Genomic DNA, 23,355 nt, shown 5'->3' with positions numbered 1-23,355 from the left:
CTTCTGCAAAGGAGAAACTTACAGAAGAAGCAAATGTTGACTGGTGCTGCTATATGTTAGCATGGCTATATGTTCATTTTGAAGTAGTGAGCATAAGTACATTTAATGAGCAAAGCTATGCAGTTGCCATCATCAATACAGAAAGGATGTGAATAGAAAGAATCCTTTAAAATCTTTCTTCCATGGAAAAGCATCACCCAAATGGCTTGTCAAGAGCCATGGTCTGTGCATATCAAAACAATATTCTCGAGCACAAGATACGCGATGCATGCAGGAACAGCTTGACTATACCTTCTACATCAATTGTCTAGATGTGATTAATCCTATGGGGCAAATACTTCATTCAGGTTCTCTTTGCTTTCATTTTAGGATGGGGATTTTCCCCTCATGGCCATTTACTTCTCTCCTTCCCCTGAAAAGCAACAAGACCGGAGTCTTGGAGTCTGCAGCTTTGCGTTTAGTCACTGCTTACGGAGTCACTGCAGATGGTATCTGCTCAATGCTACCAAATGCTAGATGGCATCTATTAAGAGCACAAAAGCCCTCATAAAATTATTTTAAAATGTCTTCAAAGTACACATGCCCCATCAAGAGGGTGAGTAAGCTCAGTTGAGGGTCCTACTCAAATACGTTACGTAAATTCAGCTTTAACTAACAGAGTATGTATTCTAGGGTCACATGGGACAAGAAAAAATGCCTGTGTTTCCAAATCCCCCCAAAAAGATAATTTCATAGCAAGGACTGGACCTTGTAATTATTATTATTTTTATAAATTTGTTTTAATTGGACTGTTCTGTGGCAGGGAAGGCTTCTTTTCTCAGTGGGGCTCTGTGTGCAAGATAACCGGGATTAAAGACCACAACCAGTCACTGAATAAGAAAATCCCTGAGAAGAGAGAAACAGCTGGAGAGAGGCCAAAATCTCTGCCAAGAGATGCTTCAGTGAGTGAGTGCATTCACTCTGATGAGGGGGGCCAGAGGATAGCTCTTGAGAAACAGCTCCTGAATTAGCTTTCAGTCTTGTTATCTGGCAGTGAACTTTATAGCTTTCACAACGAGGAGCAGGCTTCACAATCCAGCCCAGTGTCCTTCCAGTGATGACATACTGGATGTCACTAGGCTGTATGAGAAAGATTGCCGGCTAAGGAAACCCATCAGCGAAGGCCTGAAATGTTCTTTTTCCTTACTGGGCATTGCTTTTGGCATGAGAACAAAACTGACAGTGCAAAAGGAAGGTTGCCAGCAAAGTAATAATGAGAAAAAGGATTAAACCAAGTTTAACTTTCTAAAAGTGACTGGTTTATATTAACGGTTTGCCGGGAACACAGAGAAAGTACTGGGCAGTTTGCATGGTGGTGAACAACTGAGTTTCAAATACACAGAGAATTGCAAAGGATTTTGCCCTTTCCACTCATTAATGAAGACTGCTCATAGCTTTGCAGGATCAGGGCTTACACAAACTGCTCCTTAAACTCGAGATTTCTGTTATGTGAACAAGGAACAGCATTAGGTTAAAATATCAAATGAACCCTACATCTCTTTGAGGTGCCATTTACTTATTTGTTTTGAAGTCACTTGTGGCTCTTTAATAAATTGTACTCACTGCATTTTTTATGTCGTCTTAAATAAAACACGTGTGGCTGTTGGCAATGCAGCCTATACACTCATAAAATCTGAGTAACTTCATGCTAAATTCTAATTAAGAAATCTAATTGACCCTCCAGTTGCTACTCTGTCTATGTGAGCAGCAGCTGGGGACCACCTAATCATTCAGAGATCTGTGCTACTTTCCTTTTGTTTATTTAAAGAGCTGTACGTGACACTGTTCTTTCTTTATGACAAATTCCCTTGAAATATTGGACAATGAATGAAAACAGCATGTAGAGCTTGTGGCTATTCCTAGACAACCATCTGAGTACTCTGTAAATGATACTGAAGCTCTCTCTTTTTGCCTTAGGTCAAATCCCTTTCTTGTGTCGCGCAGAAAAATAGCAACATTCTTTATTCTTGAAAGCATTTACTATTAGAAAAGCTAAATTGTCAAAAGAAACATTTTACTGTTATAGAAATGACACCACCATCATTTTCCACCATGTCCTTCCCTCTGAGACTTTGTTATACATCAAAAAAAAACAAACAACCCGATGTCAATCATCTGTCTCTCCACAGTAGAAAGTGGCATCTGTATGAAGATCAGAGCCCTTGAATGAGGCTTTGAACCCGCCATACTGGTAAACATCCAGAACAGCTTTGCTGCAGTCATTACAGGTATTCTGGTGTAACTCAGGTCAGGCGTTGTGTACAGTGTCCAGCTTCTTCTGAGAAGGATCAGTTGTACTCCAGTAAATTAAACAGTAACACAAATAACCCAGACGTCCAGGTTTTTCAAAGGTTTTTCCCCCCCAAGCCTATTTAGCCATGCTTACGTATCATTAAAGTATACAATAGCCTAAATTCTACCATATTTCAAAGCGCCTGCATCTCAGTTTTGTTAAGGGCCCAGTTCTGTTGAAATGGTTTCAGCTGATAAGATTATTCTGGTAAGCAGGGCTTAACCTTGGGAAAACAAAGAATGGATTGAAATAGAGAGCTCACCCTTCCCTTCCCCGCTCTTCCAGTCCACACATGCACGCACAGCTTGCCTGCGCTTCCCTCTCGTTTTAAACCCCATCCACGCCAGTCATCTTGCCAGGAAAATGGGATATCCCCTTCCACCCGTGTTTCCCACCCCAGGGGTGCAGAGCCCTGATCGGCCTCTGCCACCTGCTGGCAAAGCCGAAAACGTTCAAGACATTAAACTGGAGGCAAAAGCGTCGCCTACGCACGTCTAAAATCCATCTTCTTTAGCTAAAACCATCATGGTGCAAACAGGAGAACTTCCTGCTGATGATGCTTTTCCCACAGTTTTGGCTCCAAAGGCTGTGCCGGCAGAGCCCTATCACCAAAACACCTCTAAAATTAAAATAGTTGCTGTTGCGTATGTACAGAATGGGTCTTGGCTGCTTACAGCACAGTGACAGGATGGGATGTGAGGCTGATTTGTGTTAGTTTTAAGGGAATTCAAAAAACCTTAAACCTTTGAGGTGTCTGCATCTGTTCTAGAATTAAAACTTAACAGCTGAACTCATCCTTAATAGGCCCGACGAATGATTTCTGCACCTGAGCTATGGTAAAATTGCAATGTAGATCTGGGTTGAAACCCCTGCAACAGTAAAGTTGAAAGAGGTGAAAATTTGCTTTTCAGCTGTGTATCCTAGGCCCGGGACGCTAAGTGGCCCACGCAACAGATCTGCACATGCCTCGTGAATGTTAGCTGCTTGTTTAATGTATTCTGCAAAGCTGATATTCATATCTGTGAGAGGCTAATAACAGCCTTGTGAACCACAGGGTTCCTGGGTACACTTGGGTAATTGCGGCAGTTAAATGCTTTAGACTCACAGCAGCCTTTGGAAAGGAAATTCTCATGCCAAATCCATTCCCGTGAATTATCGGAGTCCATCAAAGATTATTCTCACAGAAATAGTGAATTTCTTGTACTGAGGCTTGCTCTTGATTGGAAAAGCATCAACACAGTCTGACAATACAAACCCCTACAGTTTTTCACATTTGCCTTCAGCCGAGCCTTGCTGGTCTGTCCTCTACCCTCCAGCAAAGTTTCCTGTGCTGGAGCTGCAGCCTCTGGAAGCGCAGAGCAGCCCTCGGGCTGCGCAGGTACCTTGCAGTGCCACTGACCCTGTCCTGGGAAGCTTCAGGCCTAGGAGAGGGATGAAGAGAGAACATAGGTCTGCCCAGGTTATTAGGCAGTTAGTGGATTTGGCAAAAAAACACCCAACCCAAACCACTACATGACATGACAGCCTGTTGGTTTTGGGGATCCTTTGGGAGGACGTAGCCTTTCACCTGGCATCTCCATTAGAAGCACAAGGAAGGGAAGGGAGGAAGGGAAGGGAAGGGAGGGAGGGAGGGAGGGCACAGCACGGGAGCTCCGGAGCTCAGGCTCCACCCAGTTTGGATTTCTATTCTTTGTGCAATGCGACCTTATGAAATAGGTCTTACCTCACCTCGCCTCATTAGGCTGCAAAGTAATTGCAGGCTGTCCAAAAGCATATCCTTACTGCACACCTTCGGGAAATAAACAAATAAATAAATCTTTTCTGTACGTGCTTAGGGCCGTACTTAGAGAAGGAAGCTTTCCAGCCAGGGAGCAGATCTATCCACATTAGTGGGTATCCACATTAGATTCCCGGTGGAATCGCCTCACCTTTCCTTTGGGAGGGCTGGAGGGGGTTGTGTAAAGGTGTAAGCCTGATCTATTGCAAGCGGACACGCTGATAAAACATAAGACATTCCGCCTTACGCAGCCTCGCCAGCACCCATTTAAAACCTTCTTCCGCGGGCAGACGTACGGCCTCCCCATGCGGGGCTCACCCCACCCCAAACCCCGTGTCCCGGGGCGCTGCTGGGTCCACCCACACACACAGGCCCCGGCGGAAACGGGCCCGGCGGGGCGGGGCGGAGCGGGCGGGCGGCTATGGCGGCGGGCGGCGTGGAGGAGCAGCTGCAGCAGCAGCGGCGGCGGCTGGGGCGGCTCTCGGCGCTATCGGTGTACCGCCAGGCGGCGGGGGTCGGGCGGCTGGAGCGGCGCCGCCGCGGGACGCCGCTGCCGGCGGGAGGCAAGCGGGCCAAGGCGCGGCCGAGGCGCGGCGGGGCGGGAAGTGGCGGCCCGGAGCCGGAGGCACCGCCACCGATCGCCGCCGCCCCCCCCCACAGCCGCGTGGAGCGGGCCAAGGCGCAGCGGAAGCGCGGTGAGGCGGGAGGCCGCGGCCCGGAGCCGGAGGCCCCACCGCCGCCGATCGCCGCCGCCACCCCCCGCTCCGGCCGTGTGGAGCGGGCCAAGGCGCCGGCCGGCAGCCCCGAAGCGAAGCGGCAGTGCGGCCCCGCGGCGGGCCCGGGCGGCCCGCGGGCGACGGGGGAGGGCGGTGGCGGTGTGGTGGGGCTTCTGCGGCGGCTGGGGCGGCTGGAGGACAGCCGGCAGCGGGCGGCCGAGCTGTTCCGGTGGCTGGTGGCGCCGGTGGCGCCAGGGGAGTTCCTGGGGCGGCACTGGGAGCGGGCGCCGCTGCTGGTGCGGCGGGGCGACCCCGGCTACTACGCGGGGCTCTTCTCCACCGCCGACTTCGACGACGCCCTGCGAGGCGGCCAGGTGCACTTCGGGACCCACCTGGACGTGACCAGCTACGCCGAAGGGGTGCGGGAGACGCACAACCCGTCCGGCCGGGCTCTGCCCGCCGTCGTCTGGGACTTCTACCAGAACGGCTGCTCCCTGCGGCTCCTCAGCCCCCAGACCTTCTCCCCCACTGTCTGGCACTTCCTCGCCATTCTGCAGGAGCATTTTGGCAGCATGGCGGGAGCCAACACGTACCTCACGCCACCGGGGACGCAGGGCTTCGCCCCCCACTACGATGACATCGAGGCCTTCGTGTTGCAGCTGGAGGGGAAGAAGCACTGGCGCGTCTACAGCCCCCGGACAGATGCCGAGGTGCTGCCTCAGTTCTCCAGCGCAAACCTCACGCAGGCTGAGCTTGGCGACCCTGTGCTGGAGACGGTGCTGGAGGCCGGGGACCTGCTGTACTTCCCCCGCGGCTTTATCCACCAGGGCGACTGTCTCCCTGACGCGCACTCACTCCACATCACCGTGTCTTCCTATCAGAGGAACTCCTGGGGGGACCTCCTGGAGAAGCTCCTCCCGGCTGCCCTGCAGATGGCCCTGGAGGAAGATGTGGAGTACCGGCAAGGACTTCCCATGGACTACCTGGGGTACATGGGGGTCGCCAACTCAGACGCAGTTGACACTCGACGAACGGAGTTTATGGAGAAAGTGCAGAGCCTGATAAAGAAACTCGTTCACTATGCACCCATTGATGCTGCCGTGGATCAGAGAGCCAAGTCGTTTCTTCATGACTGTCTCCCCCCGGTGCTTACACAAAGTGAAAAGGCGCAGAGCGTGTACGGCTTCCCAGCCCGGTGGCAAGATGGGGGCCCCCGTGATGTCGATATACTGATAACAAAAGACACAGAAGTACGTCTCCTCCGCCATGGCATGATAAGATTGTGTAATGAAGAAGCAGGTGTGATGCTGTATTACACGACAGAAAACTCAAGAGTGTACCACAAGGAAGAACCCAAGTTCCTTGAGATAGATCCTGAGTATACAGACAGTATCGAATTTCTCCTGTCTTCCTATCCAAACCACGTCAGTGTGGCTGCCCTTCCCTGCGAAACCTTGGAGGACAAGATTTCTCTAGCCACACTGCTGTTTGAGAAGGGCATTCTGACTACAAAGAAGCCTCTTGTGCAAGCATAACTCTAATTTTTTAACAAAATAAACATACATTTGTTTAGAAACCGTTCTGTCTTTTCCACCTTATACCCGCTAGCTGTGAATCAGCAGTCCGGATGACAGTATCTTCTGCCCCCAGGTGAGGGCTTTGACACGGGTAGAGAAATCAAATGTTCTGATTAAAACGGGTATCCTCTCTAGGAGCGATTTTGCATGGCTGAGTGACTAGAGAAGGGAAGTGCTTAATCTTTTATTTTTTCCTTCCGCAAGCCATATTACTAACACCCTAGGTAACTTCAGGAAGGTAGTGAACTTTCTTGCAGTCTGTAAATCATCTGTGTGTTTATGCGATGTTTTAAAGCAGCCTGCCCTACTGCCGGAAATGCTCTCATTACTCACGGGCAAATTTGGTGACGGTCACCATTCTGCATGCCTGTGCTGTGCAGCACTGCACGTGCAGCATGGCCTTCAGGCCTGTGTAGTGCTGCAAAGGTCCCTTGGCCCCAGGAAGAACCTCAGCCAACTCTTCCTAAAAGCGGAACCGGCCGGCAGCTCTCACTCAGTGCCAGGAATTATGCCACCTGTGTGTCCCTGCCCTTATTGAACAGTGTGGCGAGGTGTCCCCATGCAAATGTGAGCCGCTGCATTTGAAACGCTTCAGGCTCACTCTTCTTTTTCAGTCTGATAATTGTGTGCTGTCTTAGTGATGGAATAACCTGCCCCACTAGTTTTCCTGCAGCAGCCCCTAGCAAGGAAATTATTGGCCCTTTCCAGGCAAATGGGGCACCTTCTAATATGGGGGGTTTCATGCTGGGTGCAAAAAGGACGTAACAAGTTACATGAATGCATGCCTGGCCTGGCCTGTAAATACTGACAAGCCTCAGGTATACTTTTCCACAATGCTGTTTTATCATTACACTCAGCAGGTGAGGGATATTCTGTCTTTAAAGCCTCCTGAAGCCATACCCACAAGGAGCGGTCTGCATTACCCTGTGTTCTCAGCTGCTGTGTCATCAGGGTTTTGCGAGATAGCACGCATGCACTCTAATAGTTTAGAATTTAAGTGTACACAATCTCCTTCAAAGTCCCATACTTGCAACAGCCAGTGCACCAGCCTTTCTCCCCTCTTTTCCTGTCTGCTTTTGCTAAATCTTGAAACTTGGGCTGTGTAAAATAGCACACCACGAGAGTGTGCTGAGGTGCCCCTCTGCTTTGTGAATCACTACTTGCTGGGCAGCAATGCTATTGCCGCACTCATCCTCTGACCCCTCTCTCTACTCATCCTCACCAGAGGTGCAGCAGTCCTAGCCCCGCCGTTCATCCCCAAATAGCAAATAGCTATCATCGGGCAAATAGCTCGTCCCTCAGTGATGCCCTTCCTGTGCTGCTCTGTGTGCCCCCCTTGCACCGGAGGCACTTGCACCGTGGCTGCCTGCGCTGCGGGCACTTGTGGCAGAGGTGACCGCACCACAGATGCTTGCACCACAGGCAGGTGCCTGCACCGCAGCTTGCTGCTCAGGGGCTGTGGTGCAGAGCCGCACCAGTAGCTCATGCAGGTCTTTCTGCATTGGCTGTAAGCATCCCCCATGTCCATTTCAATCATATTAGTAACGAACAAAAACCGCACAAATTCTCCTTAGCTTTTCCTTTCCCTTTCCCTCGCCCCTGTTTTCTTAGACAGCATAATGTTTCAGCTGGAGTGGGGCATTCTATTAATCCCTCCTCAGTTTCTAAAGCCACTGAGGAAACTGCCTGGGCTAAACACCTTGCAAATACCCCTCAGAGATTTGTGAGGGGCCAGCCAGGCACAGAGTTTCTCTTGTCTTCTTTGTTCTTGCTCCAAAAAGGCATTTCTTACTGAGACCTGCTGACTGCACCAAATGCACTAGGAGGTGCTAGTTCATTATGATCCCAGTAAGAAAGGCACTCACACTCTGTAAGGTATCATTAACATGCTATTTATTAAAGCTAACACTCTAAGAAGAGAACAGCATAGATGATCTTACATCCCTTTAGACGCTGGGAACCCTGAGCAGTGTAGCATGTAATAGGACTCTGACTCACATGCAGCATGCCATGCAGACGTGGTCCGTAGCAGAGATTCTCCCCTTTTGGTCTTTCAAGGTATTCTAAGATTTTTATATAAGGAAACAGCTATATTTAGAATCATAGAATGATTTAAGTTGGAAGGGATCTTAAAGATCATCTAGTTCCAATCCCCCTGCCATGGGGCAGGGACACCTCCCACTAGAACAGGTTGCCCAAGGCCCCATCCAGCCTGGCCTTGAACGCTTCCAGGGGTATGGGGCATCCACAATTTCCCTGGGCAACCTGTTCTGGTGCCTCACCACCCTCAGAGTGAAAAATTTCTTCCTGATATCCAATCTAAACCTACCCTCTTCCAGTTTGAAGCCATTCCCCCTTGTCCTATCACTACATGCGCTTGTAAAAAGTCCCTCCCCAGCTTTCCTGTAGGCCCCCTTCAGATACTGGAAAGCTGCTATAGGGTGTCCCCAGTGTCTTCTCCAGGCTGAACAAACCCAGCTCTCAGCCTGTCTTCATAGGAGAGATGCTCCAGTCCTCTGATCATCGTCATGGTCCTCCTCTGGACCCACTCCAACAGGTCTATGTCTGTCTGATGTTGGAGGCCCCAGGGGTGGATGCAATACTCTAGGTAGGGTCTCACGAGAGTGGAGTAGAGGGGTAGAATCACCTCCTTTGACCTGCTGGCCACACTTCTTTTGATGCAGCCCAGGATGCAATTGCTTTTCTGGGCTGTGAGCGCACATTGCTGGCTCATGTTGAGCTTCTCATCAACCAACACCCCCTGGTCCTTCTCCTCAGGGCTGCTCTCAAGCCATTCTCACCCTGCCTGTATTTGTGCATGGGATTGCACTGACCCAGATGTAGGACCTTGCACTTGGCCTTGTTGAACTTCATGAGGTTCACAGAGGCCCACTTCTCAAGCCTGTCAAGGTCCCTCTGGATGTCATCCCTTCCCTGCAGCCTGTCAGCAGCTCCACACAGCTTGGTGTCATTGGCAAATTTGCTGAAGGTGCACTCAATTCCAACATCCATGTTGCCAACAAAGATGTTAAATAGTACTGGTCCCAGTATCGACCCCTGAGGAACACCACTCATCACTGCTCACTGCTTGGATATGGAGCTGTTGAACGCAATTCTTTGAGTGTGAACATCCAGCCAATTCCTTATCCACCGAGTGGTCCATCCCTCAAATCCATGTCTCCCTAATTTAGAGACAAGGATGTTGTACGGGACAGTGTCAAATGCTTTGCACATGTCCAGGTAGATGATGTCAGTTGCTCTTCCCTTATCCACCAATGCTGTAACGCCATCATAGAAGGCCACCAAATTTGTCAGGCATGATTTGCCTTTAGTGAAGCCATGTTGGCTGTCACCGGTGACCTCCTTATTTTCCGTGTGCCTTAGCAGAGTTTCCATGAGGATCTGGTCCATGATCTTGCTGGGCACAGAGGTGAGACTGACGGGCCTGTAGGTCCCTGGGTCTTCCTTTTTTTCGTTTTTTAAAAATGGGCGTTATGTTTCCCCTTTTCCAACCAGTGGGAACTTCACCAGACTTCACGACCTCTCAAATATGATGGATAGTGGCTTGGCAACTTCATCTGCCAGTTCCCTCAAGACCCACAGATGAATCTCATCAGGTCCCATGGACTTGTGCACTTTCAGGTTCCTCAGCTGGTCTCGAACCTGGTCTTCTCCTACAGTGGGCAGTTTCTCATTCTCCCAGTCCCTGGCTTTGCCTTCTGCAACTTGGGTGGTGTGGCTAGAGCCCTTACTGGTGAAGACTGAAGCAAAAAAGTTATTGAATACCTCAGCCTTGTCCGTGTCCCAGATGACCAGGTCTCCTGTTTCCTTCCAGAGATGGCCCACATTTTCCCTAGTCTTCCTTTTGTCGCTGACTTACCTATAGAGGGCTTTCTTGTTGCCCTTGATGTCCCTGGCCAGATTTAACTCTATCTGGGCTTTAGCTTTCCTAACCTGATCCCTGGCTGCTCAGACAATTTCTCTGTATTACTTCCAGGCTACCTGACCTTGCTTCCACCCTCTTCCACCTTTTTCTGTTTGAGATTGTCCAGGAGCTCCATGCAGGCCGCCTGGCATTTTTGTCTGACTCCCTCTTTGTTGGGGTGCATTTACCATGTCTACAGTCAAACAGAAACAATGCACGCATGAGGACATCTCGCTGCACTGTTCGATAAGAGCAGGGGCACGCAGGTGGTGTGATTGCTGGCACTGAGTGGGAGCTGCCTGCCACTTTTAGGAAGAGTTGGTTGAGTTTTTTCCTGGGGCCAAGGGACCTTTGCAGCATGGCACAGGCCTGAAGGCCACGCTGCACGTGCAGCACAGCACAGCACAGGCCTGGGCGTGCTGGGTTTAACTCTGCTGTGGGTCAGTAACTGCTTGATGTACAATGGTCTTCCCCTCAGGATCACCGTGCTGACTTCCACTGAGAAAAATGGTGAGGTGCCTAAATGGAGGACTTCAGACCTAGTGACAAACTGATATCTCAGTTTCGGAATAAGAAAGCAATTGATCTGCTTCATGCTTTGTTCCCTATATAAAAATAGGAATGCATTTTCTATGCATGTTTGAATTCATAAAAATAATAACGGAATATGGAATGCATAATAATACTAAAAATACACTTGCATAGCAATACTTCATCCTTCTCTAATGTCCTCCAGCACATTCTCTAATGTCCTCCATATTTCTTAAGTATCAGTACTTTTCAATTTGCAGCCTAAGGCAGGGTAAAAAACTATGATCACCTTTATTTTACAGACAATGGCTAGCAAGGAAACTCTACGTAGCTTGGTCAAGAGCACATGGCATCTTTTGCAAAGTTTAGAAAAGAAAGCCATTTGCATTAAGTTAACAACACAGACATTGCTTTCATGGTCTCTCACTTTCTAGTATGTATGCAATCAATCAAGTATGAAGAGATGGGTCAAAATTAAGTTGACCCAATTCCCTTGATTTCTGAAGTATTTTAAATTACAGTGTTTATTTGGAGTATATATATTCTTTGTCTTTTTACAATGTTGGATCCAAAGTTACCCTTCTTGGAGACTGATGATTTTATAGTGCAATAATGCTGATAAAGAGAAAACAGTCAATTGCTTGATTTCATAATGTTCATAATAATTTCATAGCAGTTAGAATTTCCCATATCCACACACAGATCAGCAGCCTCCAAGCAGGGGCTGCTCCATCGAGGAGAAGGAGGGAGGGTTGGTGACCAGCCCGTATTGCTCCACTGTGGCAGATGGACAAGCCATGATAGCCTTGAGCCTACTGATAACATGTATGCTTGTGAGAGCCCTCATTAAACCTTCTGATGTCACACCTTATCACTGGGGATCTGGCATTGGAGAGGGAAACATGTTCAGACAACTAGCATTGTGATCTTCTCTATACTTCTTACATATGGAAGATCTCCCTGGGTTATATTCACCAGGAAAACGGAGACGACTTTCATCAATCCCTAGATGCCCTTTGTTTTCTGTTTTCCTACGCTAGAGATGGTATCTCCATGCGACCTAAAGCAGTTCAGTCAGAAATGGGCTTCCAATGTGACCTCAGGGGGTGAAGACATTTGCAGGTGAGTGGAACTGTGAAGCTGTTGTGTCCATGGCAGGAAACGCACCTTGCAAATTCACCTGGAATTCCAGCTGGAAACTTCTCATCCAAAGGCTAGCTAAAACTATTCTCAGGCCTTACTGTCAATATTGCTCCACCAGGAGGAAATGGGAAAAGTGCAAGAATACACTTGTATTACAACCTATCTATGAGTGAGACAGCTCTGCTCCTCTAAGCAATCGTACATTATCTGCCACAGGGCGCTTCCTCTGGGCAGTTTTCCTCTCATCACATCTTGGACCTCACCCCTCGTAATAACCCCACAGGGCCATCTGCTCAATGGCCTGAGGATGGCTGCCAGAAGGAAAGGGATGGCTGAATACATTTGAATCAGTCCTTGATCGAACAGTCAGTCTGTAAGAAACCTGGGTGTACCCTTAGTACTCTGAGTGCTAAGTACTAGTACTTAGATCTCCTAGTGTCTGGATTCATCCCATTCACCACACATAGGTGATCTCCAGTATGTTTTTTAAACGTCCAAAATTTTGTTGCCAATTCCCCACATGTATGAGTTCAGGGAAAAGGGCAACCTTTTTCAAAGCCTGCAGCTTTATCAAGTTTGGGAGAGAAGCCATGGTATGGGGCTGCAGCTGCTGCTTTGTGTTTGGATTGCAAAATTTATATGAGATCAGAACTGATAAAAGAGAATTAGCAGAAAATGAAACTCCCAGGCCCTTCCCTACCTGGGATATTTTGTAATCCATGCTCCCTATAGCACAGCCAAAACCTGTGGGCCTGTCCTGGCATGGGTGGCCCACTCTGCCTGGGTGTGGGCAAGAAGAGCAGATAGCAGAGCCAGGGGGAAGGAGGGACAGAAGCCTTGGGGCAACCTGTGGCCACACCAGGTGCCGTCATTTGGCGAGAAGTGCAAGACTGCACAGTCCCAGGAGATGCCAGGAGAGCAGCACCGGGTTCGTGGGGCTCTCTCCCCTATGATGCTGCCAGACCACGTCTCCATGCACCCACCCCAGCACAGGGTGGCACTAGCCCCTTTTGGGATGCCCCCACTGCAAGAGGTAGGCTCCTGTCCATATGAGCTTCTGCAGAACACCTTCCCCCACAAGGAAGATGGGACCCAAGCCCCAAATATGCTCCCTCACTGGGCTTCTGGGGCAGGGGGGCCTGAAGGAGCAGGGGCATAGGGGAGTAGAGCGGAGCTCTGTGCCAGACCTTGCCATGCTGCCCCATGCGTGTCCCCATGCATGCAGCTGGCCCCACGTGGAGCAGGTTGCAGATCCGCAGGCTGGGGACAAGTGGGAGCCTCCCTCTCCTCCAGCACAGCACTGGTTCCATGATGGTGATGCCTGATGGTGATGTTCCCTGGGTGAGCTGCCAGGGCTGTCCAGGGGAATCAGTCCATCCCAAAGTGCTCCCAGACTGTGGGGACAATTCCCCCCAGGTCTGTATGTGGCAAAGGGGAAACCCTTTCCAAAGGGAGCCTGCAGCCTGGGAGAGGGAAGGGAGAGCCTGTGAGAGAAGCCCAGATATGGGAAGGAGGGTCTCAGTTGTGCCTTCCGCTGGGTCCATTCCCGCAAGGGCAATAACCAGCAGGCATGGCAGTGTCTTGCTCCCAATATCCTGCCCTGTGTTTGCCCTTGCCATTTGGAAACTGCCCCTGTGGCAGCTGGCCTGACAGGGTGGGCAGGTACAGGCTGTGTAGCTGTGGGACACCAGAGCCTGGGCAGAGCTGCTGCCTTTAGAGATGCTCCCGTGGTGCCAGGGGACTGCCTGTGCCAAGCCCACCCTGCCACAGGCACTGCCAGGGCTGCAGCAAGGGCTCCAGACAGCCTCCATGTCTCCCAGCACAGCCGGCACCCCTCAGTTGCAGTCTCCCTGCCTGTGCGTGCGAGGGTATGGGGAAGGACCAGCTGCTTTAAGAAGGACTCCCCACTGCAGAGCACTAAGACCCACCAAGTAGCCAGAGCCTGTCTGCCCCGTCAGGCAATGGGGTAGATATGAGATGCTGTTGCCCCGGTTGCACCTGGCACAAGCTCTCTGTCAACTCCGGTCTGGTGGACCTGGGGAAGTATCTCATCCTTCAGAGGCCACACCATGGCTAATAGAGGGGAATGTTCTGCATGCTGTGAGGCAAGGCAAGGCAAGGCTTGCTTGGGTATGTCCCTGGCATATATCCAAGGGATGCCTGCTACAGGTGCTTGTTCCTCCAGAAGCACTTGTGCCTGAAGTGTTGGAGTGAAGCAATGCAGGACCGGAAGGACAGGGATGTCTGTGGAGGTGGCTGAGAGGCTGTGGGTCCCTCTCTTTCCCTTTAAAGCCAGGAGAAGTCTAGATAACAGTCTGGATAGATGTGTAACTCTTAGAAGCTGAGGTTAAGTCTGGTGAGTCCCAGCTTGGTAATGGCCCATCTGTGTTTGCTATGCTGTGAGTGCACTGGGGACCATTTTCTCTGGGATGGTGTGGTCTGAACAGTAATGGAGTCTGATAACATGTTATAGAATAAAGCTTTGCAAAGGTAGTAGGAAAGATAGGCAACTATGTGTCCATATGATGATTCATCCAATCACTGATAGCAAACACAGGATCGTAAGTGATGTCATGGCTCCAGTGGACTTCCAGGGACATTTGGTGTCCGGGTCATCTGGCAGCAAGACTCAATCACGCAAATACCTTTTGAATGCAGGTAAGAGTTGTTCCACCCCTTGGCTCCAGCAATGGCAGTCTGATTTGAGAGAATCATTCCTTATATGTGGGCAGCATCCTGCCTATGCTGCCAGTGTTGGTCAGGAGGCAGGGTGTCAGGTGGGACATGGGAGGGGGGACATGCCTGAGGCTAATGCAGCAGAAACCCTGGTGGCTGCCATCACCCCTATGTACTCTGTGTACTCTCTCAGTGCACCTGAATGTTCCCACCAGTTACCTTCAGCTGCAGTCCAGCTAAAAGTTGTGCTGGCATTTGCCTCAAGTGGTGTTCAGTTCAGCATTAGTTGACTGAGTCTTGAACGTATCCTTTGAAGTATTGGGGACACCTCTCTTCTTGACAGGCACTTCCTCTTCATCACTGTGCAGGCAGATCATTTCTGCAAATGTAAGTGTTTTGTTAATCAAACTGGAAAAATGTTTGTGATCTCAAAGAAAGTGAATGCTAGACATATTCTCCTCCCCTTCCCACCCATCACCATGAGCAAGGAGTCCATTTTGACCCAGCTGGCCATCTAAGATGGGGGACAAGGCAGCATAAGGCTCATTCAGAGGACGAGGATGATGCTTGGCAAGAGATCTAGGCTTTATTCTACCCCAACAGCAAGCACACCCAGGTCTGAAGGACCTGAGTTGGCAGATGCTTTTTCACTTATTGAATTAATATTGTTCACACTTGCACCAGTATAACCCCAACAATATGGCTTGATATACCTATAGCTATGAGTAGAACTGGGTTCACATTTTCTGTAATTTCCCTGATCTTTTTTGATCAGGCATTGAGAAAAGGGATAGCATTTGAATTGATCTTAATTGAACAGATCATATGCAATATGCTCATTTATCTCACTGGTGGCCTGTGGACTTTAAATAAATTTCTGTACTCTCCATATAACTGTGGTCTCCCCATTTTCAGCCTGTACTTTAAAGCAACCTCCACCATACGCACCTTTTGGTGCAGAGATTTCACCACATTTACAGTGAATGTTTCATCACAAATGAAAACATCTCTGACCACTGAATGGCAGAAACTGTACAATATAGGGTCTTAGAAAAAGTAGTGGTGCTGGTGTCTCTGGTTAAGAGCTTTCAGGCTGCTGTGAAAGAGAGATTCTCTCTGGAACAGCTGTGGCTTCTGTGCCCTGGGTTTACATCCATCCTCTGGAAGGATGTGCTGTGGCTGGTAACTTCCAGTTCTGGCCCCAATATGGGGCCAGAATATAGTCATCCTAGAAGCTGTTCTGCAATCTCCTCTCAAAGGATGTACACCTGGTGCTTTGTGTTTGGATTGCAAAATTTATATAAGAGATGAGAACTGATAAAAGAGAATTAGTAGCAAATGAAACTCCCAGGCCCTTCCCTACCTGGGATATTTTGCAATCCATGCTCCCGACCAGCACAGCCAAAACCTGTGGGCCTGCCCTAGTGCGGGTGAGGCCCTCTGTCTGGGTGTGAGCATGAAGAGGAGATGGCAGAGCCACAGCGAGGGAGCGGGCTGCCTGCTGCAGGCACTGCCAGGGCTGTCTTGACATCTCCCAGCACATCATCTGCCACTACTTATGACCTGTCCAGAATTGGATTTTCATACCTATAAACAAGAGAAAAAAAGAGTTTACTTCTTCTCTGCATGCTTAGTATCTTCAGCTCATATTTTAAAACACCCCCTCAGAAATGCATATTTCAGTGTAGGTATTTCACCAGGTTTACCCTGAATGCCTCAACGGAAATGGAAAATTCTCAAAGCTCACAGAGCTGCAGGAAGGATATGATATGGGATATTATAACTGTAATGCCAGGGTCTCTGGCTGAGAGCTCGCAGGCTGCTGGGAACCAGCTTTTCTTGCTGGATGAGGTATTTGTCTTCTGTGCGTTTGGTTCATCTCCCCTTCAGAAGTATGTGCTCTGACTGGGGGCTGCTTCTTTTTAACCAAGATGCCTCAGTCACCCTACAAGCTCTTCTGCTTGATTTATAGTCAGTACAATCTTCTTTCAGAAGAATGCAGTATCCTTTTTGCTTTGGAATTATGGGGAGAAAATGGGGTCAGAATTCCTTGAAGTAATTAGCTGAGTTTTCATTGGGAGCAGGGTATTTTTCTTTGGACAACATGAGGTGAAATTGCTATATGAGGGAGAATGGATGCTGGACTCCACGTACAAATCCCAGATAAAGCAGATGACATTTTCAGAAGGAAAGAAAAAGCAATCTTCATGGGCAAGGAAAATCTGCTGAGAGTCTGCCTGCTGCCTCTGACTACCTGATACTACAAAACAGGACCATGCTGAGAGTTCCTTCACATACTTCCAAGCACTGCAGAAACAGAAATGGAGCTACAGGGAGCACACCCACTATTTTTTCCAAGAGGAGCTGTGCAGAACAGGAGAGCTGTGAGAAAACAGGGCTTTATTTGTGTCATAATCAGCCCCTTGGGGCACTGGTTCAGCATCTTTTTGAAGTATACAAGGACCCTTGTCTTCACAACAGCCACGTAGGACGGGGAGAGAGGGGAGGGGAGCTGGCAGTGCCACCCATCCTGGGATAGGAGGAGGAGGCAGCTCTCCATGACTGGCTGTCCAGGCACAGGAGCCAGGACGTCCAGCCTAAATACTGCCATGATGCAGCTGAGTGGATCAGAGGAGCAGCTGAAGATTGCTCCCAGCTTTGTTTGCCGAGCATGGTTGTGGTCGCGGCATGTGAAGTTTCTCTTGTCCAGCATTTCCACATCACTCATCCCCTATGGCCACCACCATCTGCCTCTCACCCACTGCCCGCAGCCTCTTTGACGAGCTGCTGGCCATCACTGTGCAGGACCTTGGCCCATGGCAGCAAGTCATGCTGCAGATGTCCTTGCGGGACAAGATGGGCGAGCTCTTCCAGGCCTGCACCCACTACCAGGCAGGGGACAACGGGGAGCTGGATCTCACCTGCTGCCCCGCACTGCCAGGAGGCAGCTTCTCCGGCTTGGAGTCCGTGAGGCTGCTCTGGGCTTTGCAGCCTCACCCTCATGTTCTGGCTGTTATGTCTGCTGACTGATGGATGTTCATCCTTTCTCTCATTTTAGCAGTAGAAATGGTGATCTGGGCATGCATAGTCTATCCATAAACTGTTTCAAGGCTCCATTAAGTTGCCTAAGAGTAGAGTGAAACTTAAAGCAAATCCCAAGCATAAGAAGTGTGGCCAGCAGGTCAAAGGAGGTGATTCCACCCCTCTACTCCATTCTCGTGAGACCCCACCTGGAGTACTGCATCCAGTTCTGGAGTCCCCAGCATAAGAAGGACATGAACCTGCTGGAGCGTGTCCAGAGGAGGGCCACGAGGATGATCCGAGGGCTGGAGCACCTCTCCTATGAGGAGAGGCTGAAAGAGTTGGGGCTGTTCAGCCTGGAGAAGAGAAGGCTCCTGGGAGATCTTATTGCGGCCTTCCAGTACCTAAAGGGAGCCTACAGGAGAGCTGGGGAAGGACTTTTTACAAGGGTGTGTAGTGATAGGATGAGGAGGAATGGCTTTAAACTGGAAGAGGGCAGGATTAGATTAAACATAAGGAAGAAGTTTTTTACTCTGAGGGTGGTAAGGCACTGGAACAGGTTGCCCAGAGAAGATGTTGAGGCCCCATCCCTGGAGGTGTTCAAGGCCAGGCTGGATGGGGCCTTGGGCCTGGTCTAGTGGGAGGTGTCCCTGCCCATGGAAGAGGGATTGGAACTCTATGATCTTCAAGGTCGCTTCCAACCTAAACCATTCTATGATTCTGTGATTCTATGACATGAACTTTTTAGAGGTGTCAGCTTACCTTTCCCTGTGGCTCCTCTTCTCCCTTCCAAGGCACATTACAAGGGCTCTTTCAGACTTCAGTTCTGCTAGGAACTAAAATGAGTCAAGTGGTGGTCAAGGGCTGGTGTGGGAGTGGGAAGAGGAAACTGAGGAAAGTCACCGCACAGATCATCTCTGCCAGTGGACCTTATGCAAGACGCTAAAATAATTCCCTATTAGTAGCACTAAGCTATATTTGCATCTTACGTAGGTGGTATCTGTCTTTCTGCCGCTCAGTATCTTGCCAGTTAATTTGCAGTCATTTAGCGGCTTGCAGCTAAATGACTGGTCACGTCCTTCCCTCAAAAGATGCTTTTCTGGAGGTTCCTGATGTGTGCCTCATTTGATGCGTTCTAAAGCAGAGAAACATTGAAAGGAGTCTTTTCAGGCAATACACCTCTTTGTCTTGTCTGCTCCAGGAGAAGACCCCTTCCCAGGCATCATCGACATACATGGACTTGGGGGAGGTCTTTTTGAGCACAGAGCCAGCCTGCTGGCCAATCACGGCTTTGCCACACTGGCCCTGGCTTATTATCAGTATGAGGATCTGCCACGGGAGCCAACTGAACTCCACCTGGAGTATTTTGAAGAGGCAGTGAACTATATGCTGCAGCACCCACAGGTAGGAGCACCCTCCATGTCCCCTGGGCTCCAGCGAGCACTTCTCCAAAGTGCCCATTGGTTTGCTTGAGTTTTCTCTGGAGGAAGCTGCTGAAATACTCACCCGGCTCCATCTGCCAGGAGTTCGGGTGCCTGGGCTGTAGGGAAGAGGAAGGGTCAAGCAGATATGCACTAGAAGGGCAGAGGATGGGTACCATTCAGGTACCATCATCTGGAGTGACAGAGACGGTGTCTGAGAAATAATAAGCGAGGAGGCTGTGGAGGAGAGAGACATGCATTTTTCAAAGCAGCCTTCATGAATTGTCACCACATGCCCCCATATGAACCCTTAGTCTAAACAATACAAAGAAAAAAGCATTTGCTGGTACCTAGCTGTGGTGAGTTGACCTTGGCTGGCTGTCAGATACCCATCAAGCTGCTCTCTCACTCCCATTCTTCAACAGGACAGGTAGAGAAAATAAGATGAAAAATCTCATGGGTCAAGATAGACAGGGAGACAACTCACCAATGATTGTCACAGGCAAAACAGACTTGACTTAGGGATGATTAATTTCATTTATTGCCTGTTAATAACAGAGTAGCATAGTGAGAAATAAGGACAAAACTAAAACCACCACCCCACACACACATCTTTAGGCAGCAGCAGGTCTGTTTTGGAGCTGGCCGAAACTGTCTCTGTCTGACATGGGGGCATCCCCTGGTCTTTTCTTACAGAGCCCATCCCTATATCTCCTCACTGCCAAAACCTTTCCACAATAGCTCTGAATAGTCTTACTTTTCTCATGCAATGTGTGCTCAAACAGTGTCATCGTGCTTGCTATCTCTTGGCTGTCATCATATCATCAGTTAACATTTTTCGTGGGAGTGGAAGAAATTTGTGTGTGGGAGGTGCTTGGCACTTGTGCAGAAGAAAAGCTAATCATTGCCATCACCTCCTTCACAGTGTTTTGCAAACTCACAGCGTTAAACAATGTTCCCCACCAGCAACTAGCTGTTGTGTTTTTCAGCTCAGTACTGATGGACATTTCCTCCTCTCTACCAGGTGAAGGGACCAGGGGTTGGACCGCTCGGTTACTCCAAAGGAGCTGAACTTTCTCTCTTGCCATGGCCACCTTCCTGAAGAACATCACGGAACCACGGAATCACGGAATCACGGAGTTTCAGAGTTGGAAGGGACCTCTAGAGATCATCTAGTCCAACTCCCCTGCTAAAGCAGGATTGCCTAGAGCACATTACTCAGGACTGCATCCAGGTGGGTCTTGAAAATCTCCAGAGAAGGGGACTCCACAACCTCCCTGGGCAGCCTGTGCCAGTGCTCTGTCACCCTCACCGTAAAGAAGTTTTTCCGTGTATTTGAATGGAACTTCCTGTGTTCTAACTTGTGCCCATTGCCCCTCGTCCTGTCACTGGGAACCATTGAAAAGAGCCTGGCTCCATCCTCCTTCAACCCACCCTTTAGATCCTTGTAAGCATTAATAAGGTCTCCCCTCAGCCTTCTCTTCTCCAGGCTAAAGAGTCCCAGCTCTCTCAGCCTTTCCTCATAAGAGAGATGCTCCAAGCCCTTAATCATCTTAGTTGCCCTTCGCTGGACTCGCTCCAGCAGTTCCCTGTCCCTCTTGAACTGGAGAGCCCAAAACTGGACACAGTATTCCAGTTGTGGCCTCACCAGTGCAGAGTAGAGGGGGAGAATGACCTCCCTCGACCTCCTGGCCACACTCTTCCCTATGCAGCCCAGGATTCCATTGGCCTTTTTGGCAACAAGGGCACATTGCTGGGTCATGGATAATTTACTCTCTACTAGGACCCCCAGATCCTTCTCCTCCGAGCTACTTCCCAGCAGGTCTGCCCCTAACCTATACTGGTGCTTTGCATTCTTCCTCCCCAGGTGCAGGACCTTGCACTTGCTTTTGTTGAACCTCATTAGGTTCTTCTCTGCCCAGCTCTCCAGCCTGTCCAGGTCACGCTGGATGGCAGCACAGCCCTCTGGGGTGTCAGCCACCCCACCCAGTTTGGTATCATCAGCAAACTTGCTGAGGATACACTCTGTCCCCTCATCCAGGTCATTAATGAATATATTGAACAAAATTGGACCGAGTATTGACCCCTGGGGGACACCACTGGTTACAGGCCTCCAACTAGACTCTGCCGCTGATCACAACCCTCTGAGTTCTGTCACACAGCCAGCTCTCAATCCACCTCGCTGTCACCTCATCTAGCCCATACTTCCTCAGCTTCCTAATGAGGATGTTATGGGAGACGGTGTCAAAAGCCTTGCTAAATTCAAGGTAGATGACATCCACGACTCTCCCCTCATCCAGCCAACCAGTTCTAACATCATAGAAAGCTATCAGATTGGTCAAGCATGGTTTACCCTTGGTAAATCCATGTTGACCACTTCCAATAACTTCCTGTTCCTCAACATGTTTGGAGATGACATCCAGAATGAGTTGCTCATGAGACTAACCGGTCTGTAGTTCCCTGGGTCCTCCTTCTTGCCTTTTATGCAGATCGGAGTGATGTCAGCCTTCCTCCAGTCCTCGGGCACCTCTCCTGGTCTCCATGACCTTTCAAAGATGATGAGAGTGGTCTAGCAATAACATCCGCCAGTTCTCTCAGTACTTGCAGGTGCATCCCGTCAGGGCCCATGGACTTATGAATGTCCAGCTTGGCCAAGTGGTCTCTGACCCGGTCCTCCTCAACTAAGGGAAAATCTTCCTCTCTCCAACCCCTTCCCCCTTGCCTCCAGGGTATGGGATTCCTGAGGGACAGCTTTAGCAGTGAAGACCGAAGAGAAGGTGGCATTCAATAACTCTGCCTTCTCTGTGTCTTCTACCACTAGGGCACCCATCTCATTCACCAGTGGGCCTACATTTTCCCTAGTCTTCCTTTTTCTATTGATATACTGAAAGAATCTCTTCTTATTGTCTTTAACTGCAGTGGCCAAGCTGAGTTCTGATTGAGCTTTGGCCCTTCTAATTTTCCCCCTACATAGCTTTGTTATATCTTGATAGTCCTCATAAGTTGCCAACCCCCTTTTCCAGAGAATATAAGCTTTCATTTTTTTTTCCTCATTGGCAAAGCAACAGCCATTGCTTCCCTCAATGGCCTGGTGGCCATTACTTCTATTCCTCTCCGTTACAAGGATAAAATCATCCCCTCGTTGCCCTTCGATGAAGAACATGTCAAGATCATTGATTCCAATATTCTTGATTGTTCTGACATCCTTATCGACCCCTTTCAAGCCCCTGGCAACCAAAGCCTCATCCCACTAGAGAAAGCTGAGGCACAGTTACTGTTCATCACAGGACAAGATGACCGGGTTGTCAAAAGTGAGTATTATGCTGCTGAAGTCTGCAAGCTTTTGCAGGCTCAAGGGAAAGAGAATTTTCAGATGCTCTCCTACCCGGGAACAGGCCACTGCATTGACCCTCCCTATTTCCATTTGTGCCCCATAGGAAACCATCCTATTTTTCACAAAATGGCAGTCCTGGGTGGGTAGGTCCTCCTCCTGCATGCCAGCGGCCATCATCCCTGTGCATCCTGAAGGGCTGCCACCTACCTCGTGGATGCCGTCTCCCACTGCCCTGCTCAACCAGCCATCCAGGGTGTCTCCAGGCTGTGGGTGTCTTCCTGGCCAGCCTGGCACACCGGGGCAGACCTCAGAGATGGCAGCTGCCTCTCACCCTGTCCTGTTTTCTACTCCTGGGTGTCCTCATTCAGGGCACTGCAGCCTTTCCCTGCCTGGCAGGTTTCATAATGGATGTTATCAGCAGTGCTGGATGATGCCTGTGGGCCTGCCCTGGCACAGGTACAGCACTCTGGGTGTGGGCAAGAAGAGCACGTGGCAGAGCCAGAGGGAGGGACAGGAGCCTTGGGGCAGCCTGTGGCCACACCACACCAGCTGCCATCCTCTGGCAAGATGTGCAAGACTGCACGTCCCAGGAGGTGCCAGGAGAGCAGTGCCGGGCTTGTGGGGCTGTCTCATCCCTGAGGTGTTCCCAGGCCACAGCCCCATGCACGCTCACTACCACAGGGCCACACCAGCCCCTCTTGGGATGCCCCTGCTGAGCAAGGTGGGCTCCCGTCCCATATAAGCACCTGCAGATCATCTTCCCCCAGGGGTTAGGTGGAACCTGAGCCCTGAACGTGCCCCATTGCTCTGGCTGGAGCCCCACACCAGGGGCTGAGCACAGAGTCTGCCTAGGACTCCTTTTGGCAGTTCCTGCTGCTACAAGACACCTCGCTCCATATACC

At 49.9% G+C, this 23,355-nt stretch overlaps 3 protein-coding genes across 5 annotated transcripts in view; 2 read left to right on the top strand and 1 right to left on the bottom strand.

Moving 5' to 3' along the window:
• NUMB (NUMB endocytic adaptor protein) overlaps positions 1 to 23,355 on the bottom strand; it is a 232,027-nt gene that overhangs the window by 102,418 nt on the left and 106,254 nt on the right. The gene's annotated exons all lie outside the window — the stretch shown is intronic.
• On the top strand, positions 4,531 to 6,701 carry RIOX1 (ribosomal oxygenase 1; the record flags this gene model as incomplete). Its single annotated transcript, XM_082484919.1, has 1 exon — positions 4,531 to 6,701. One exon carries the CDS (start codon positions 4,531 to 4,533, stop codon positions 6,358 to 6,360), a length of 1,830 nt encoding a protein of 609 aa, XP_082341045.1. The 3' UTR covers positions 6,361 to 6,701.
• LOC309673849 (acyl-coenzyme A thioesterase 1-like) lies at positions 17,411 to 22,600 on the top strand (the record flags this gene model as incomplete). Its single annotated transcript, XM_082485730.1, is given in 7 exon segments — positions 17,411 to 17,694; positions 17,736 to 17,746; positions 18,900 to 19,102; positions 20,144 to 20,194; positions 20,197 to 20,258; positions 21,709 to 21,716; positions 22,182 to 22,600. Coding segments are annotated over 7 exon segments (1,038 nt in total).

The sequence above is a fragment of the Vanellus vanellus genome (assembly GCF_965231255.1).
Source record: "Vanellus vanellus genome assembly, chromosome: 6".
Taxonomy (NCBI): domain Eukaryota; kingdom Metazoa; phylum Chordata; class Aves; order Charadriiformes; family Charadriidae; genus Vanellus; species Vanellus vanellus.
The sequence above is the reverse complement of the archived record's forward strand: the minus strand, read 5'-3'. Positions and strand labels throughout refer to the sequence as shown.